The 20,186-nt window shown below is 32.6% G+C and overlaps 2 protein-coding genes across 3 annotated transcripts; one reads left to right on the top strand and one right to left on the bottom strand.

The window, feature by feature from the left end:
- Positions 1-278: 278 nt before the first annotated feature.
- LOC134228635 (organic cation transporter protein-like) lies at positions 279-7,691 on the top strand. The gene is made up of 11 exons (XM_062710312.1): positions 279-397; positions 885-982; positions 2,567-2,772; positions 4,270-4,500; positions 4,583-4,785; positions 5,672-5,950; positions 6,056-6,190; positions 6,641-6,726; positions 6,814-6,934; positions 7,033-7,105; positions 7,215-7,691. The coding sequence occupies exons 1-11, from the start codon at positions 330-332 to the stop codon at positions 7,479-7,481; spliced, it is 1,767 nt and encodes a 588-aa protein (XP_062566296.1). The 5' UTR covers positions 279-329; the 3' UTR covers positions 7,482-7,691.
- Positions 7,692-7,745: 54 nt separating this feature from the next.
- LOC134228636 (monocarboxylate transporter 6-like) lies at positions 7,746-10,844 on the bottom strand. Of its 2 annotated transcripts, XM_062710313.1 has the most exons (5): positions 10,643-10,844; positions 10,115-10,258; positions 8,503-9,273; positions 8,321-8,371; positions 7,747-8,230 (listed from the first exon to the last, which is right to left on the bottom strand). In XM_062710313.1, the coding sequence occupies exons 1-5, from the start codon at positions 10,809-10,811 to the stop codon at positions 8,001-8,003; spliced, it is 1,365 nt and encodes a 454-aa protein (XP_062566297.1). In that variant the 5' UTR covers positions 10,812-10,844; the 3' UTR covers positions 7,747-8,000. The 2 variants fall into 2 exon arrangements, with proteins under 2 accessions (XP_062566298.1, XP_062566297.1); XM_062710314.1 differs by lacking the exon at positions 10,643-10,844 and having other exon boundaries at positions 7,746-8,230; positions 10,053-10,193.
- Positions 10,845-20,186: the final 9,342 nt, after the last annotated feature.

Here is a 20,186-nt window from a genome sequence, read left to right as displayed (position 1 = left end):
CTAATATAAGTTCAATAACCCTTTAGTACAGGTGTTAAGCATTAAATTGATAGAACTTATAACACTCAGACCAGTCACCCAGTTGAGTTCACAAAAATTTCAAGAAAAAGAATAATATCCAAAGAAACAATGAACAAGTCTCCTTTACGTAGAATTCAAACTTTGAAAATCAGAATATGGAGTGTATCATTACTTTTTGTCAATGAATGGACTGTCACGTTTAGGGTTGACGATGAATAAACGGTTATGACCAGACAAATAGGACTTATCTGGTCAGCGACATCCAAAACTAATACAGGTAGCGGAGGTCACCTTAAGTTTTCCAAATAATGGATCTAGTACCTGATGTTAAGGAAAATGATATGGTCGGGAAAAAAGAACTGGATGGAAATTATATGTAAGGATATCTTAGCATCAAGTTTCTATGAAATGCATGTTGCCCTTTGTTTTCAGAGCTGATTTTGCTATCATGTTTGTTTGCATTGATAGCTAGAAGTTGAACGGAGGCTGTGTAAAAATTTCTATTCCTGTGCATGTTTCTGCATATACATGTTGCATTAATATACTGCTATATTCTTCATTGCTTTTGTATATGCCCATTTATTTTTATATTTAAAGATATTTCATTTTTAAAGTACTAGTTGTGTTGTACTATTCGTATTTAGCATGCAGTGGTCGGTGATGATATGTAGATATTCATGTAATAGAAGCCACCAAAGTATTTCTAAAACAAAGCACATCACTTCTAATTGCAAGTATTTCTTATTTGTTTTCAGCTTATAAATGACAACTACCAAGACTATGAGGAAAACAACACCTAAGGCATTTTATCTTTGCTTAGTAACGTCGAAGGTCGACCATTGGTCTTTGTTTTCTCGTTACAGATATGGTCGTTGGGGACCATACCAAGCATTTCAGGCTGCCTTTGCCCTTTTCCATATATGGCAAACAGGTTTTCAGCTTCTTATAGGAGTTTTTATCGGTAAGATCATTACAATGTTTAAAACAGATGTAGGAAGCACATACAATAGGGAAGTTTGTTGTGATTAGAACTTGGGATTGTAATGAATCAAGAATACCGGCAGTCTCGTTTAAAGTCATCATTTCATCAAGTCGAGTTCTGTGCTTGATACAATGAGCCTGTCATCAAATACAATCTATGATTGAGTCATAATATGACTGACATTTTACTACTAATTGTTAGTCCATCGTTTACAAACCGAGTTGTCGACGTTTTTTCCGTAATTTTACGACAAGGAGCACACGGCGAGTGTGTCCTGTCGGCAGGGGATGCTCACTCCTCCTTGACACTTGATCCCAACTCTGCTGTTTTGGAGTTCCGTGTTTACTCTGATCCTAATTTGTAATGTTCAATTGACTTTTGAGTTTGAATACTGTTCGTTATTTCTGCATATTTCATACTAATAAATACTAGTATTACTTTCAATACAAGTTTTCCTAATTTACTGAAAGTGAATCTTTTCTGGGTTCTAGTTATGATTTATTTTTTGCAGAGGGATTTCAAAAAAATTGTTTAACATTTCATACTAAATCTCTATCTCTATTATTCAGAAATATTCCAGAAATGTAAATTTCTACGATTTACTTAATTCATTCACACATGCTGTGTAATATGTAAATTTCCTACAAAAACTAAAAGCAGCACGTTGTCGACACAAACCTTGCTAGTCAACGAAGGCTGGAGCAAAATCTGAATTTCAGACTCTGATGTAACCTTAACCCCGACTTTTTCAATGTATAAGTAATTTTGGCATGTTATTTTAATAAAAAGTGTAAAGTTTGTTATAAAAATATAATGTGATGAATATTCCAGGCTATAATAAAGTAATAATTTCTACAAAATATTAATATAACGAAAAGTTACATGTATCAAGCTAAATCGTCCATTGAACAGTGCAAATTTCGAGCTGACATACAGGGACCCCTGAAATTGGGCGAATGAGGTGCCATGGAGGAGGAGACTCCCAAGTCAACGGTCACCCCCACCGTGTGTTTCTGTTTATGATCAGGCAAACTGAAAATCCACGGACAATTCAGACCAAATATAACGACCAAACGTCTGTCTGAAAAACATCAATCTACATACGACCTAACAAAAGATTTTAGTTTGCTGACTACCACAAGAAGTACTCCTTCATGATATCTTTTTCTTAACATTTCGTAGTGTGGTTTATAGCTGACTCATGTACTATTTGCATAGTTTTATTAAACAATACTATTTTTTTCATTATGACTTTGTTTAGTTACTCTTCAAAGTTGACAAGTGTTATACATTAAAAAGTGGCAATTCTTAAAAGGTCATGACAAGAAATTTAAAATTTGTTGGAAATCGCATGCACAGTTTGGAGTATCCAGTAAAAGCATTAATCAGGAATATTCATAAAATAATGGTTAAATCAAATCTTATACAACGTAATGATTGTAACAAAATCATTATCAGAAAAAATCGCCCTCACTGTATATGTTCTAGCAAATCTTTTTGTCACCTTAATCATGAATTGTCATGTATGCCTCTGACTTGCCAGAATACCGTTCATCATTTTAGCCTACAGACCAGGGTTCCAATGTGCAGCTTCAAACTTCGACAACCAATCTCTTACAAACAGTTCTATGTACATGAAATACGAAAAATGTCACGTCCAAATATTCCACAACGACTCAGATGTCCTGGATCCAAAACTAATAGCAACAACAAAGTGTCCTAACGGTTACCGGTACACCTTAGAAAAAGACCGAACGATCGTCACAGAGGTAGAATTGTTCTCTAAATGGTTTAAAATTAATTGTATCGATTAATAATAATAATAATGCTTTATTTAGAGAAGGTTACCCGATTAGTACAAAGTACTATTCTTCCCCGGGGCCTTCTAATTTCAAACAACATATTACATAAAATGATACAATCAAAGATAAAACATGTAGAGTTCATTAATGCATGAATAATTAAATGTAATGTACAGCTAAATGATATATAGACTCAAAATAAAGAAGTCAATATTAATTGTTCAGGAGACATTGTTTTAAACAATAGTAATAATCAAACATCTTGTTCAAAGGACATATTCAAACATTTATTTACAGACGTTGGCTAATCATAATTTTTTCTACATTTCGTCTAAAAATAGGTAAAGTTGGTGACAATTTTACATGTAATGGCAGGTTATTCCATAAATTTACACCTGAATATTGAATAGAATTTGTAAATAGAATTGTTCGATATTTTGGTAAACGAAGATTATAATTTAATTCTGAAGGTAAGGAATAGGAATCATGGCTATGAAAAACAAAAAGGTCCTGGAGATATTCAGGGCTCATACCATAAAAAGTTTTTGCCGTGGAGATTGGTTGATTCCTTCCGAGAAATATTAAAAGAATTACATAGGAACTTTCTGAGCACAATGATAGGACATTTAGAGCTGCCTCATATAAATATCTATGAAAACCCCTACTTGCAGTAAAATTGCAAGATTACGCTAAAACATAAAAACAAAAACTCTTAAAATTAAACTTTTGCTCAAATTGAAAATACTCTGATAGTGTTTTTACCTCAAACATGCGTTACCAGCGCTTGCACTAGAGTTGTGGAGAAAGAAGTTGATACCTTATATTGCAGGTTTAAACCATACTGCGAGACGTGGATACTGTTCCTCAATATAAAATGGTATAAGCCGAGGACCCGTGTCGCAGTAGGTGCTGACACGAAAAAAAATCCCTTCCTGCTTAGTGGCTTTGAGTTAAGATCTTAATTTTTTCAGTCCTCCATTGACGTATAGTGTCGTATCAATATGAAGAAAACTACTCGAAAGAATGGATGTTCAACAAACAGAGAATTTTCAACAATGATAATGTTAATGAAATTTATTATGTAATTTCCCGATCATGACAAGGAGCACATGGTGGGAAGGGGATACTTACTCCTCCACGGCACCTGATCCCATCTCTGATATAACAGAGGAGTGCATTTACTCTTCTCCTGATATATATTGTTTAAATGGGCTTTTGAGCATGAATACTGTTAGTTATCTCCATATATTTCATTGATATTTGATCTTTTCTTTCTGTCTGTTTGTAAATTTCTTATTTTACCTGCTTTTACTAGTATTTTATTTTGCCAAAAAGATCTATCTATAGTATATAATTTGCGCTTCGAAAAGTCAATCAAAAGTCAATCAAATTTGAAACTGATAATTTTTCATTTGATAAACATGGAGATAGGTATTACAGTAACGATAATTTATTTCATTTCAGTTTGATCTTGTCTGCGACCGAGCAAACTTAGCGGAACTTCTGCAGACGTTAGTGATGACGGGACAGCTTGTAGGCGCAGCCTGCGCCTCGTCTCTTAGCGACAGGATTGGAAGGAAGACCGTTCATCTTGTCTCTAACCTTTTGACTTTGATATTGGGAATTTCGGTGGCTTTTGCGTCAAATTATGCAACATTAGCAATCATGAAATTTATTCTTGGCGTTTTGCAACAGGTTGTCATAATGTCTGAGTCTGCTTTAAAATTTGTTCTACATTTTTGTTATATGGATGTATATAATTTGCTTTTTCTTTCAGGGAATGGTCATGTCTGGTGTAGTCTTTACCTTAGAACTCTTTCCAGAACAGGGTCGCTTTTACAGTGAAGTAATTGGTTCCTGTGTCTGGAGCACGGGTCTCATTATAATGTCTGCCATTGCCTATCTGTTACGGAATCACTCCTGGAGATACCTTCAAATTACCCTCACCTGTTTTTCTTTTTTGAGTTTGTTTCAATATTGGTAGGTATCATAGTATATTTGATTTAGCACTAGTCTTAAAATATCAAAATCTCTGAATCGCTTTTTATTCCATCTTTTAAAAACATTTGCCTATTGACGTCGCCATCGAATTCTTGATATGGATATTTGTTCATTTTACTGTCCTCCATGGAAACGGTGATAGATTTTTAAAAAAAAAATACAAACAGTAACTATCCGTGAGCAATTATAAAACATGGACCATCGAAAAGCCCAGAGGCTTTTCCCTTCAAGTCGAGAATACAAATTGGTCTATTCCTTCAAATACAGAAAATCTGAGATTTTATTATGGTTAACGGTAGAAGTCTGGTGATTTCGATTACTAGCACTGTTGAATGCATTTGAATTTCAGCTTATATAGCTAAAATCATTAATACATATGAAAGAAAATGTCATCATGTTGTTAAGTGTCGGTTGAAAACCAAACATCTTAAATTTCATAACACAAGACAACAGTTCAATGTTATCTTTAAAATTGAACAAAGATCAAGGTCAGGTGGATTGTATGGCTGAGATTTTTCAATGTGTCTCATGACAGTGCATTTGCAAAGCAGTTAAACTTACCTTAAAGAGTCAAAGAATATTTTGTATAGGTACTACGGTGTATCATGAAAAGTATGTGAAATATCAAGTTCAAAGGTCAAGAGTTCAGAAATCCTGTTGTTTAACAAAAACTATTTTAGGTGTGACAGAAGAACATGATTCCGGAGTGTCTCTCTATTCTACAACATATTAAAGAAAAGAAATTAAAAATTATCATGAAAATCATGCAAGTTTGTCCATGTCCCTTTAATATGAACCTTACTATCAACTCCCCATGCACCCCAACAAACAAACAAATATCAAAGTGTCGTCTGTCGTTTTTTAGGATTCAAGACGAATCATTACGATGGCTTGTTGCCAACGGGAAAAAGAAAGAAGTGGAAAGGATAGTACGAAAGGTAGCCAAATGGAACAAGCTAGATTATGAGGATCTCAAGAAGCATGTGAAAAAGAAAATGGCATTAAAGAATAAGGAAAAGGAAGACACGGATAAAACATTGCTCGACGAACAAGAACAGCTCCAAGTTGTCGAAAAATACTCCATCATAACCATTCTTAAGAACAAATCCGTACTCGTCATCTCCCTCCTGATGTGTTTCACATGGTAATGTCAAATAACTTACTCTTATAAAAAGATTTCTATTGGAATTGAGAAATTGAGTGGAAAATTGTTATCAGAGATTGTTTAATAGAGATATCTCTTTTTCAGGGTGACTAACACCCTAACCTACTTTGGACTGACCCTGACAGCTACCTCATTGGCGGGAAATCGTTTCCTTAACTTTTTCTTCATGTCCTGTGTAGAATACATTTCCCTTATTCTGGAGTACTGCATGCTACGCCGGTAAGACTAAAAGCATCATAGCATTATCTATTTGAAAGTGAAATTTCAACGAGATCGAGGTTCTACTTATATGAAGAGAATGAAAACTGTATGAAGATAAGAAAAATGTCTCAGTCCTTTCACAAGATTCCTCTTCTCGATGGAATGAATATTTAGACTTTAAAACACGAAAAAAAAAACAGTCGACCTTCCGTCATTTTCTTATAAAAAGTGAATATTTCAATCCAAGACATAATAAAAGGTACATTAGTCAAATATTGGTGACATGTTTTTTATGTGTTTTCTGTAATCCTTCATATTATAAGCATTTGGGATAGTCGCTTATGCAATTTAGCAAAATGTTCACAATTTCTTTACCTATTTTTATAAATTCTTTGCATTTTGTTAAACATACGTGTGTCGCTTAATAGTGAACCAAAAGCAGTACTTACACGTTGTCCAAACTTACAGATTTGGTAGAAGAACTACAACAATTTTCTTCCACTCTTTGACGGGAACAGCCTTGGCTCTTGCCACCGTGTTGAATTACTTTTCAGGTATTGCTTTAATTCTGTTTTAATTCTTTATGCTTACATCAGTCATCAACGTTATTTATCTATAACCTTTGATTTCTTTGATTTTAGATGGAAATAGTACACTTATACTTCTATCAGTTTTGGCGACCTTTGCAGGGAAGATGTCCGTGACTGGATCATTTAGTGTGCTATTTCTCTTCACTCCTGAACTATTTCCCACAAATCTAAGGTGGGCTTAAACTAAAATCTCATTATATTGCCAGTATATGTGTATGAGAAAATTATTTTTGAGTTATAAAGCACTAGTTTTTTTTCTTTATTTCTAAGGAATGTCGGGATCGGGATGTGTTCCACGTTCTCCAGGATTGGTGCCATGATTTCGCCTTTTGTCGGAACTTTGGTAACCTTACCTCATTGTTACATCACTATCAAAATTATCTTGTTGTCTTAACAAATCTGTCATGCATGTTTTATATATAAATAACTTATACTTGTTTCATCATTTTCAGGCGAGAGCTGTACCTTGGGCTCCGGGAACAATTTTTGCATTGATGTGTTTCATTGTCACAATTATAGCTTTATATTTACCGGAAACACGTGGAATGGATTTACCTCAGACATTAGATGAAGTGAAAAGGTGGTACGCAGAAAATAGTGGACTTCGCCTGCGCAAAAGTCGGAAGAAAGACAACAGTGTATATGATGAGTTTTCTGTTTCCCCAGTAGTGGCATCAAAAACCAAGAGAAATTTGAGAAATGAAAAGATTACAACGTGACAGATAAGCCTCTTGTCATGCAATATATCATTATTTAGCTGGCCATTTGTAAATGTATTGATTCGTGATAATTTGTTCAGAAAACACCAGTACTAATTGTGTTAATTTACTTAATGTAAAATATAGTTATAAAGTACATTTTTTCTTGGGATGTCAACTGCTACAATTTTTATAATATTTTTTTGCAAATAAAAGTACTGTTTACACAAAAGAAAAACCCGGTTTTCATTCATTTTGAGAGTAAATTAAACACAAATAAACTGGCTATGCCTTATTTTACAAAAAAGGAGTACTTATTTCCTCTGTTCTTGACAGACCAAGTTTATAAAGTTGGCTGCAAATGTATAATCTGTAAATAAGTGTTTGTCTGATTTTTATATTTGTTCCTATTTGTGCCCATTATTCTTGCCATTTCCTAATATTATCATTTTATTGCAAAAATACCAAACTTTCTAGACAAAATATTTAGTAACCTTTGGTCATCAAAGATTTTTAATTTCGAAACAAACAGTTAGTTTATTAACAAGTATCACCGTCGTTTAAATGCTGTTGTTCTTCCAAATTTGTATCATCAGAACTTCCCAAGAGTGACTCCGATTTACTAGATTTTTCAATTAATTCATCCTTTTTCGTTTTTTCCTCCACTTCAATACAATTTGTTTCCTCCTGTCTTGCGTGTTGGAATGCAGACCCTTTCATCCTTAATATCATAAACATTTCAAATACGGCTGCCATCATATATAGAATCCCTGTAATAATGAATTTGATTTTGATTTTAGACTTTATATTAAAAAGAAGATTGCTATGTCAGCTAAAAGATTTTGAACTGTTACACCTACCTGAAATAATAAAAAGAATTGAATAGCCCCCTCTCCCTTCCTTAATGCGATCTGCAATAGAATAACCATTAATTTATGGTTTACAGCTTGTTCGTTGCTTGAAATTCTCTTTTGATATTCAAATATAAGAAATTAACGAAGCCTTATGTATCAACTCTCATCTGAAACTAAATTTTTCTTACCTCCGATGACTGGACCAATCAGAAATCCAATGCCACACGTGAGCATTTCCATTCCAAAAGCCGTGGACAGCTGTTTAATTCCTATCATTTCAATGGTTATCGGTGACAAAAGGGACCACACTCCACTAGAATATAAACCAAGTATGACAGAATAGAATACCTTTCCGGAAAAGAAAGTTCCGAGCACTGGTAGAAAGATTGTAGATAGTCCTAGAATAAAGAAACATCCCATATATAGGATTTTGCCATCTACATTAAAGTCTGTTGCTGCTAATCCAGTAAGAATTCGAGATAAACAACCTGTGATACCATATATAGACATAAAAGTGGCAGCTTGCGTTTGAGTAGATCCTGTGCTGACGTAGTATTCTGGTAAATATAAAACAGATGTATTGATACTTATGCTCCAGCATAAAATACTCACACAATAGAAACAGAACGCGCTGTTGGAAATTATTCTTTGAAATTCCAGTAAAACCCATTTTAACTGTTTAGTTACAGTCTCGGATCTTTCTCCTTTTCTTTTCTTTTCTAATTCCGTAGTTTTGACACACATAGTAAAAACACAAGATTGTAGACTGACTGCCGACAGGAGAAGGAAACTTCCACTGATGCCATATGTCTGAATCAGGAATTCTGTGAAAAGAGGATAAACCGTCACCCCAATACCTGCTCCTGTCGCAATTATTCCTGTGGCCAAACTGGGATTGTCAATAAAATAGTACCCTGTGACTACGACAGTGCCCGAATATGTCATAGACTGCCCAATTCCTGGAAAGCAAAATTTTCCATGTAGCAGTTAAAACGGTGCCAGAATTAAAACACTAGTATACTTTAAAAGAATACATTTCGTAATATATAGAGTACCTTATATAGAGTACCTTTTAGCGAGTGTATCTTCAGATATCAGACGAGGGGGCTTGTCCCCCGAGTCTGATATCTGAAGATGCACGAGTTTAAAGGTACTCTATATATTTGTTTCATTGTTCCCAGGAACTTATTTTATCCACGATCTACCACTTTTACGTTAATAGCAGGTACTTCAACCTGTATTCTCACGCACTGAGTTAGCCATGATCTAACAAAATTTCATCATACATTTTTTTTATGACCAATGAAAAAAGAGCACGTGATAGGAAAAGTTTAGCGCGCTGTTTTTCTTGAACTTCAGAGCTACTCGTACATGTGCCTGGCTCATTCAAGTCTGAACGCCATGGATGATAGTTGTGATTTTATGCTGTGTCAATTCTCGATGAAATTCGATATTATGATGGAAATTCCTTATTTTATTTAGTCTTAACACTCCTAAAAATGTCTGGGTAATTCAATGAATACCGCATGGGAAAATGTCCACTTTTTACCGATCGAGATGTACAGTGCATGATTCTTTAAATTACTGGATGAAGCATCTTGATAGAGCATGGTTGTTAGATCACAGTTAGCCATGCTGTATCAAAAATAAAAACACAGTGGTCTTCAAAGGAAAAACACCGCAACAATGATAGAATTTTTTAAAAGTATCTTTGCGTATAGAATATTTTGATAAATACCTTGCGGTACTGATGGTTCCCAGTTATTGACATATAAATTATATACAATCATAAATTAGCACCTGCGATGATTCCATAACAAATAATTACAATCTTGATGTCAGACACGAAGCTTGAAATGAAGAAACCAGCGAAGCTAAGAAAAGATCCAAGGAAGATTGCAGATCGACAAGACAATCCATTTATTACAGCACTGGATAGGGGACCTGAAATGGAAACTAAGATATTTCTGTCCTATATAGCAAAAAATGTTAATTTAAACATGTAAATTTTATTTCATTTCTGCTCCATTTATTACAGGTATTGGCTATAGATATCATAGAGTCAAAATTAGTAAATTACTCAATTTTGACGTTGCTCCGAGACCCAATTTTTGCTACTCTAAATCTTTGATAATTTTTACAGTTATGAAAATATATTCCAATTTTTTTTTACTCAAATTATTCAAATTTGTTGTTAAATTATGTGTACCAAATATGAATATGGTATGGCGTTAAAAAAAGTTAGGACAAAAGTCTACGACCTTATTGATGACCCTCGTACATATGTTATCAGAATATTTTTTCATAATTGCATACATTGTTTCTTACCCGCCAAGCTGAAGAAACTAGTAAGCAGAGCCCCTGCCCAGGATACTTCTCTAGGAAACTCTCGGTATTTTTCAAGTAACCCGAGGTGAATTATGCCTGCGGAATATCCCACGCTTGTTCCCAAAAAACTATTCATAAATCCTGCAAACAGTACCAAAGGCTTTCGCATTCTGTATAGATTGGCTTCTGAACTATTTGTGTCAAGACATGGACAGCGTTTGTCGTGGTATTACCTCATACCTACTGAAAAATCAGAATATTGCAAACAAGCATCATAAAATTTTCTCAGCTACTTTAAATTGTGTTACTAATGAGGAAAAATTGTGCACAGAACAGTCAAGAAAAATCCAGTTTACTCGAAATGATTTTTCTTTTCCAGATTTTAAGATATTATATGTACTTCCATTATCATTTGAGAAAGTAGTCAATATAATACTTAGTATAATGACTAAATTGAATAACTACTGACGATTTGAGAAATAAAACGGAATCTATTGCTCGTGAACATAATCCTCCTATACATAACGAACAATAACCATGCCGGACAAGTCATTACATATGATGTAAATATAATTAATAATATAAGGACCTACAGGTAACAGCACTTATTTCAAAATGTCCAAAAACCCCAATCTTTTCGAATTTTATAACTTTTTTAAAAGAATTCTTTGGAAAATGGGACAAACATGAAAAAGAACACTTTGATACTTCCTCAAAATGGATGAACAGTATCAAAGGCATCAAACAATTAAGGGGCAACATGAAAACATCTTTCATTTTGACTTTTTTCAAAAAAAAAACTTGTCACTGGTCAAATGCATAATCTACGGAGGCCCATTTAGGACCTATCAAAAAATATTTTTGAATTCGTTATAACGATTTTTAGAATTTGTTATAACGAATTTAATTTGTTATAACAGATTTATTGAATTCGTTATAACGAATTTAATTTGTTATAACAGATTCATTGAATTCGTTATAACGAATTTAATTTGTTAAAACAGATTCATTAAATTTGTTATAACGAATTTAATTTGTTATAACAGTTTCACTAATTTGTTATAACGAATTTAATTTGTTATTACAGATTTATTGAATTATATTCGTTATAACGAATTAAATCTGTTATACAGATTTGTTGAATTCGTTATAACCAATTCAAAAATTCGTTAAAACAAATTCTTGAATTGGCTATGAAGAATTCAACAAATCTGTAATAACAGATTTAATTCGTTATAGCGAATTCAAGAAATCTGTAATAACAGATTAAATTTGTTATAACGAATTCAATAAATCTGTAATAGCAAATTAAATTCGTTATAACAAATTAGTGAATCTGTTATAACAAATTAAATTCGTTACAACGAATTCAATAAATTCAATAAATCTGTTATAACAAATTAAATTCGTTATAACTGATTCTAAAAATCGTTATAACGAATTCAAAAATATTTTTTGATAGGTCCTAAATGGGCTTCCGTAATAATCCTCTTGTTTTTAACATTTTGATTGTACAACAAGTACTCTGATGTTGATAATAAAATGATGCTTGAGTTTCTAGTCGACAATTTTTTTTATAGGTTTGAGACCAGGTATTAAAAAATCTGTAGGAAATCCTATAGTTATCAAGTGCGCCACGTTATTATCAGACTTATTTTTGTGTTCATATAAAGCATTTTTATTAAAGGCAAAAACACTTGCTTTCACCTTTTTAACTCGACATTTAGATATATCAGATGCGTATCATAAATTAACAATACTATATATCGACTCAATATTTTCAAGTAAGCTTGAAATAAGACATCTTAAAGTCTGATATGTTCCATTTTTGGATATTTATTGGTGACAGACGTTAATGTTCACCTAACACATAATTTTATGACTTCAACTTTTCCATCGTCAATATCCTTCCCTTGCTTATGTAGCATTATTCCATTATTACCTACATATGGGGTTTATGTTTTCAGCTGATTCGATAAGCAATAATCTGGCTTCCATACAAATAATTTACAAACGAGTCAAATTATGGACAAACAAGTTGATGAAACAAGAATATCAAAATCCCCAATTCGCAAGTTTTTTTTTTGGTCGACACAATGATCTTTTCAGCAAATACAATATTTTTAATAAAGTCAAGTACTGAATGAAAATGACTGTTTTACTAAAGCTAGCACAGTATATGTAAACTCAATCCCATTCTTATTTCGTTTTGTCAAGATCCATAGATTGTATTATAAGCTGACAAAATTGAATGGTCCAAAGAAACAACTAAAATTCTTTTTTTTCTGTCATCTAGATGTGGCAATCAGTTATAAAGTAAATAATATGAAATGTAAGTTCATCAAGTTTTGTAAGGTTATTACTCTACTGTAGTATAATTTTCAAAAGACAGTATGACTCATAAAAATACATAATGTAAAATGTTAAGATAACGAACTGTGAAAAAATCTAAGTAACGGTACAAATATGTTTTAGAGGGAATAAAACATGGATCCCTAAATACTTTAAAGGCGGGGTCTGAGAGAATTAAGCATTCCCTGTTGAATGGTCACACCCACTGTAGGCCCTAGGGACTGATCAAGGGTATATTTCATAGTCAAATCTAGTATAAAACAAAGGCCGAACATTTAGTAAGAAACACGTACAAGTTAAGTATAACGACCATAAGATTTATGAATTACTGAGTTTAAGGTTTCGACAAAGGTCAACATGTCCAAAAATTTATTTTTACAATAGCCCCAAAACTATGCGAGGTATAAAGTTAAAAAACTTTTACAGTTTATAAATTTTTCATTGATTAATAGATAGAAAGTATCACTTGATAAAAAAAAAATACTTGGAAAAAGTATTAATTGAGAAAAATTCTTCTTAAAAATGCATATATTTTCAAAAAATACACCTAAATAATCCCACGCTCTTAGTGAAAACCATTATTGCAAAAACAAAATATGTTTATCAATGAAGGGCAAGTTGGACTTAGATAGCCTCTGGAAAGTTGTTTCCCCTGTTTATTTTGTCCAAATGTTAAGACTTGAAAGTGAAAGTACATTGCAAATGGCGGATTCTATAGGGGTCTTGTCTTTATACATGTCATGCTTTCAATTACAGCCGTTCAGAGACTATTCACGTCCAACTTGCCCTTCAATGATAAACATATATTATTTCTGCAATGATGGTTTTCACAAAAAAGACAGAATTAAGCAGGTGCATTTTCTTTAAATATGCAAATTTTCTGATACAAAAATATTTGTTATCAAGTGATACTTTCTATCTATTAATCAATGATATACATTGTATTTATAAACTGTAAAGGTTTTGACTTTATACCACACATAGTTTTGGAGCTATTGTAAAAATAATTTTTTAGACATGTTGACCTTTGACGAAACCTTAAATGAGGTTGCTACAATTTTTTCTTGAATAATGTAAGATATATTCTAACTTACTTTTGAAATTTCGTATTTTGCATAGTAAGGCAAATTCCTGTTTAAAACACGACTAATCCTTCTTAAATCTAAGGGTACCTTTAAAGTTTCTCAAGAATACATTGTTATTGTCCAGGTTGCTAAATACAGTCGTATATATAAACCAAGCCAAGATATTTAAATAAATAGCAAAAATAACAAAGAGTATGAATGATCCTCTCTTCTTAACATTCAGATTATTTTCAACAAATGTACATATATGGTCCTTATATCCAAATATGAACAGTTACTGCTTTTTATTTAAGGTATTCAATGTATAACGGAGGGATCTTGAACAATTTTGAATTGATTTCAAACTAATTAAATATATATTGCTAGAAAACGATAAAAGTGAAATGATCCAAATTCACAAGACTGATAGCAAGTAGGAAGCTGATCATTTTGCACCTAAAAAGTTTTTGAAGGGTTATCTGTCCTTGATGATGAATTCAAAAAAAAAAATAAGTTTGACAAAATATATCCGTGGGATATTATTCATTTTATTTTATATTTTAGTAAAAAGAGAGTTTTCAAGTCCATGAAACTTCGCCCATCTATACACTTAAATAGAGGTTCCATGTTTTTAAATGGAATTCAAAGGAAAGTACGAGTATAAATAGTAGTATCTGAAGAATTTTTTGAAAAAGACACAAGTTTCATTAAAACATTTTGACTCAATAGTATACTACGAGGGTTGTTCGATATGTATGTGTATTGTACGATATCTCAAAAGCATTCGATTCAAATAGTGAAATGGACATTACATCCCTTCAAAGTATTCTCCGTGATTTGAAATACACAATTTTAATCTCTGAATCCATTTCTGAAATGCGTCACGGTATACCTCTGAGGCACTGACCGACGGCTGAGCCAAGGGCCTGTCGGGACTGGTATCGACGACCAGATAAGAACTTTTTAAATTTTGGAAAAAGGAAAAAGTCGCATGGTGCTAGATCCGGAGAGTATGGTGGGTGTGTCAAGACGGTAACCTTCTCAGACTTCAAAAATTGCTTCACAAGCTCAGATGTATGTGATGGAGCATTATCATGAAGAAGGCGAACATGCCTAAATCCCGACATAAGACGTCGTTTCTGATAATATTTCTTGAGCTTTTTCAGTACAACATCTCAGTAATACCGACCTGTAACACTTTTGCCCTTCGGCACCGGAATTTGTACGGCTAAACCATCACAAGAGAAGAATATGCAATAAAGGACCTTCTTTGTGCTCATTGTCCTTTTGGCAACTACAGGCCTTCTACCGTGTTTGGTTAGCCATAATTTGTTTCCAACTTTTCTTACTGGTTCGAAATAGTGAACCCATGTTTCGTCACCAGTAACTATGTTTGCAAATTGTCATTGATTGAAGTTTGGAAACATTTTTAGCAGTCGCTTAGCGGTTTGTATTCGTACCTTTATTTGGTCATCTGTCAATACATGGGGTATCCATCTGGCAGAAATCTTTCGTACTTTCAAAATACGCTTCAAAATGAAATGCACCCGAGAAAGCGATATGCCAACAGCTTTGGCAATATCACGAATCGTGTACCTGCCATCACTTTCAATTATTTCCTTGACTTTTGAGACATTTGTCTTGCCTGATACAGTCACAGGTCGACCCGATTTTGCTGCATCTTTGACGGACTCTGTGCCAGTCAGAAATTTCTGTCTCCACCTACGAACTGTCTCATAAAATACCTTATCAGACCCATAAACTTCCCCCAATTCAGTAAAAATCTGCTTTACCGAATTAACGAGTTTTGTGCGAACTTTTATATAAGCTCTAATTTCTTCAATATTCTCAACCCTTTTCCCAACCATTTTTACAACAGTGACTGGCTCTATTGAAATGACGACTATTTTATAACCATGTGTAGATGGAGGCTCGTGTTTATACTGTTGGCAAGGTATTGAATAGAGTTATCCAGGCGTATAAATATCGACGAAATCGTGCAAGGCGCTATCGGGCTGTGGTACAATACACAATACATATCGAAACCCTCTTAAGTGCCTGATACATACGTAGTAAAGTATATCTCGGTATAGAAATTGAGCGGAGAATTGTACGGCATTGTGTATTTATTTGGACAGGTGTGCACCGTTAATAAAATCAGAAGGACTGCAGTTTTTTATGAAAGGTATAGATATTTGTAAGATTAAAATAAAGAAATGAACTCATCTTAAACAGGTCGGAGAGAATACTCGAAATCGGGTATTATCCGTGAAATCGCGTATAACACCCATTCTCAATATAAGGGCACAAATGCCTCTCTGATTTTTTAAAAAATGAAGTTCAATATAACAATTTTTCTATCAATTACCTTTGAAAGAAAGTATGTGAAGATTTTGTTTCCAGGTTTTTTTTCATCAAATTTTAAAACATGGAATAATGACAAGACGGTAAAGTAGAGGGTGATTTTATTAAAAAATGTAGCTTGAAATGTACGTTACTCTTTCTTTAATGTCCAAAAAGATATGTAAAAAAAAAAATGTCATTAAAATCACAATTGGAATACCTCATCTTAACACCAGAACATCCTACCAACTCTGTCAGCAACATATTTTTCTCGGCATACGAACGCGCGTTTGATTTTTCCTTTTAAAAAAAGGTTACTTTTTGATCCAGATGTATAAAAACATTTTTTTAAAATTTATACTTTAAATTCTTCTCTCTGTTTTGTTTAGAGCGATCAGTTTGGAATCTTGTCATTTTCTATAGATACTGACACTTAACATGTACATGTAGTAAAATTCTATTTTGTAGTTACTGTCTTTTTTAACATATATGCATGCCGATTTAGAAAACTACGTAAATGTAACGTACATTTCAAGATATATTTCTGTTTAATAAAAAGCTTAAAATTCATCTAAAAATTCATCGTTTCGTTTCAGTTTATTCCAAAAAAGATTCTCTATGTAATCACATTGTGTTATATGTCACAATCACCACTATAAAGACACGATTGCCTCAGAATATGAGTAGGTAACGTACATTTCAAGCTTGTAATGATATGTAAATTATTAATAAGAAAATATTGAAAAAAAGCAATTATTGACATAAAAATCGTTTCAAATATAAGAAATCATAATGTAACAAACGATGTTATTTGTCATCAACTACATGAATGTCACGTCACTTCGGTAACGTTCATTTCACATATTACTGGGGAGTCCCCTCCACCTCAGTTCATTACCATTCTTTTGTGCTGTTTCGCTGAAATTGACACCGTAGCCTAGTTACTTCTACCTGTGTGCAAGGTTACAGGCAAAGACAAATAAGAGTCAGACGTATTTTGCTATGATCTAACAAATGCTCGTGTTTGGCCATTGAAACTTAAACATAAATCTATTCCGAATATATCCATCGACAGTCTTGTTAACAATTTCATTTAGTATGTTGCAACATCGTTTGTCAAAACACAAACATACGTGCTTTTCAGCAGATTTGGAAAAATATAACCCAAAATGCAATGATTCAAACAAAACTGAGTATTATGTGCCTTTCAGTATTTGAAATGTACGTGACCGTCTTGTGTTCTGGGTTTATTTGTTTTGTTTCTTTTTCTTTTTTTCTTTTTTTTTTTGTTTTGTTTTGTTTTTTTTACCAACTATAAGCCTATGCATACCTTGTTTTAAAATATCAACAACAATTAAATTAATATTGACGAAAAGTCGCATATTAAAAGTAAACAAACTGCAAAAAGGTTGCCAAAGATGAATTTAAGACACTTAAAAATAAATTTTCTAGCATGTGGCAACAGTCTACCACATTTACGAGGATAGCGGGTGCATTTAGATGGATTTATATGGTCAGTTGTCAAATGGATTGTAACGATAATTTTGTTTCGCTCGTGTAAACGCAATTCATTGACTAAATTAAAAAAAATGTCAGTTAGAAATACGCAAAATGTACGTTACCATACGTAACGTACATTTCAAATATAAAAATCAATTCTCTTCCACAAGCGTACGTTAGACACGCAATATATTGATACTATTTGAACTTGCATATCATAAGAAATGCATCATACAGGTTTCGTATTCATAAATATATACCAGGTATCAAAATTATATTACATATATATAATTGACCTTAATATATTTTTTTTCCTCAGCAGAAACGTTTATTCTCATTAATTTTGGGATTTAGCCGACCTCCAACCTTTGAAACTTTCCTTTGTGTACACATTCGAGTGTGTGAAAGTATGAGAATACAAGAAAATTCGTGCGAGATTCACTTAATTCGAATTTCATGGTAACGTACATTTCAGTAACGTACATTTCAAATGACCACTTTTCATGTAAAAAATAATTTTTAATTGTGTTAAGCAAAACGTCTTTTCCAGTTTACAGGATACAAGGGGTTGCTTATTCATAGTCGTCTCATATTTTCTACTTAATATATATTCTTAATGGAAGAATATAGGTAACGTACATTTCTTTCTTATCTCTACGATTGAAAATGTCTTTCATTCCGTAAACATATTTATAAAAGTTGCTCAAATTGTTCATTAACATGTTACATTATCTAAGTAGGAATAATTAATCGTTTGAAATTTCAAATTTAGTTCATCAATAAATAAAGGAGAACAAAACTATCAGGTGTATAGTCTTGTGTTTGCTTGTAATGTGGTTGAAATAGAATTAAGCGACAGGGACATTGCACAATAAAAATTAATTATTATCACAAAGAAAATGTATTTATTGTTATGAAAAGAAATATATATGATACAAGGTTTAACTTATCAGAAAATTTTTACTTGAGAATCAAAACTATATATTACACAGAGGGGATTCAGCATAATATTTGCCTCGGCGACAGTAACGTACATTTCAAATAGGCTACTATATTTGAATTTGGAACTCCTTAGATACCCTTTCAGGTCGATAATTATATGAATTCTCATTCATTGTTATATGACTATTTATAATGTTGATTTAAAAATTACATCAGAGGTATTTCTTCTAAATGAATATGAGGCGACATTATTTGAGCCCTTATATTGAGAATGGGTGATAATACTCGATATTAGGGTATCGTTGAATCCGCGAAATCGGGTATTCCGTGCAACTTTCTATAAAAAACTAAAGAATAAAGCAACGGCGCATTATGCCAGTAACTGTTACTTGTACATCAGTATCTTGTGGATTTATTTTTATTAAACCTAATTCATACGGTTGTCAAATAAGTTTAAAATCACACGACAAACACTGCTGGGGTAACAAAGAGGACACAATGGCGTTATCATTTTTCAATATAATTTCTAAAAAAGAAATAACTAGGCCTACACTTCGTTTGTCTTTGTTTCCCATTAAAGTATTCCATATACTTAATTTTCTAATTTGTGCACTATTCACAAAACGTGAAATTTTAAAGAAATTAAACGACTAACGCCCTGTTATGTATTTTTACTGAAAAATGTATGGCGTCCCTTTCACGTGAAATATAAATTATTAAACAGTTAGAGAGTACAGTATATGCGAGTCCTAATTGTATATTTCTGCCATAATAGAATACCAACGTTATTATAAAGAAGAAAATAAAATAAGATTAAATAAAATCCCACGGGAAAACAGTTTGAAAATAGCTAATTGAAGGTGAGTATCTTTTTTTATGTCAATTTAGCATAAAATTTTTATTCAAAGACACCGTAAATTTTTTGTTTGCATTTTAATCGATACAAGATATGCTATTTTACCTTTATTTTATGCATTTGTGTGAAAATTGAGAGCGAGAAGTCATATGAACAGGATTTTCATGTTTTTTTTTTGGGGGGGGGGGGATTATAAATAAAAGTCAAATGTGTACATCTTTTCATGAGCTTATAATACATTGAATTTCTCAATGTAGATCGAGGTACAGTCGTATTGAAATATGAATTACATAGTCAAGTTTCCACATTTCTTATAATTTTTACGTTTATGAACATGTTAATGAACAAACTAAAATAATGGAGTGTTCAATTGCCTTGGAAACTCTTGTCTTACTTTTTGGGAATATAATACCTCATCGGACATTAAAATTTCATAAAAATCGTAGCCACTTCCTTTCTTTATTATACTATTTGATAGACAGGGTAA

Source organism: Saccostrea cucullata, unplaced genomic scaffold (genome assembly GCF_032062105.1).
Source record: "Saccostrea cucullata isolate Sc308-1 unplaced genomic scaffold, CSIRO_AGI_Scuc_v1 ctg547, whole genome shotgun sequence".
In the NCBI taxonomy this organism is placed as follows: domain Eukaryota; kingdom Metazoa; phylum Mollusca; class Bivalvia; order Ostreida; family Ostreidae; genus Saccostrea; species Saccostrea cuccullata.
The sequence above is the reverse complement of the archived record's forward strand: the minus strand, read 5'-3'. Positions and strand labels throughout refer to the sequence as shown.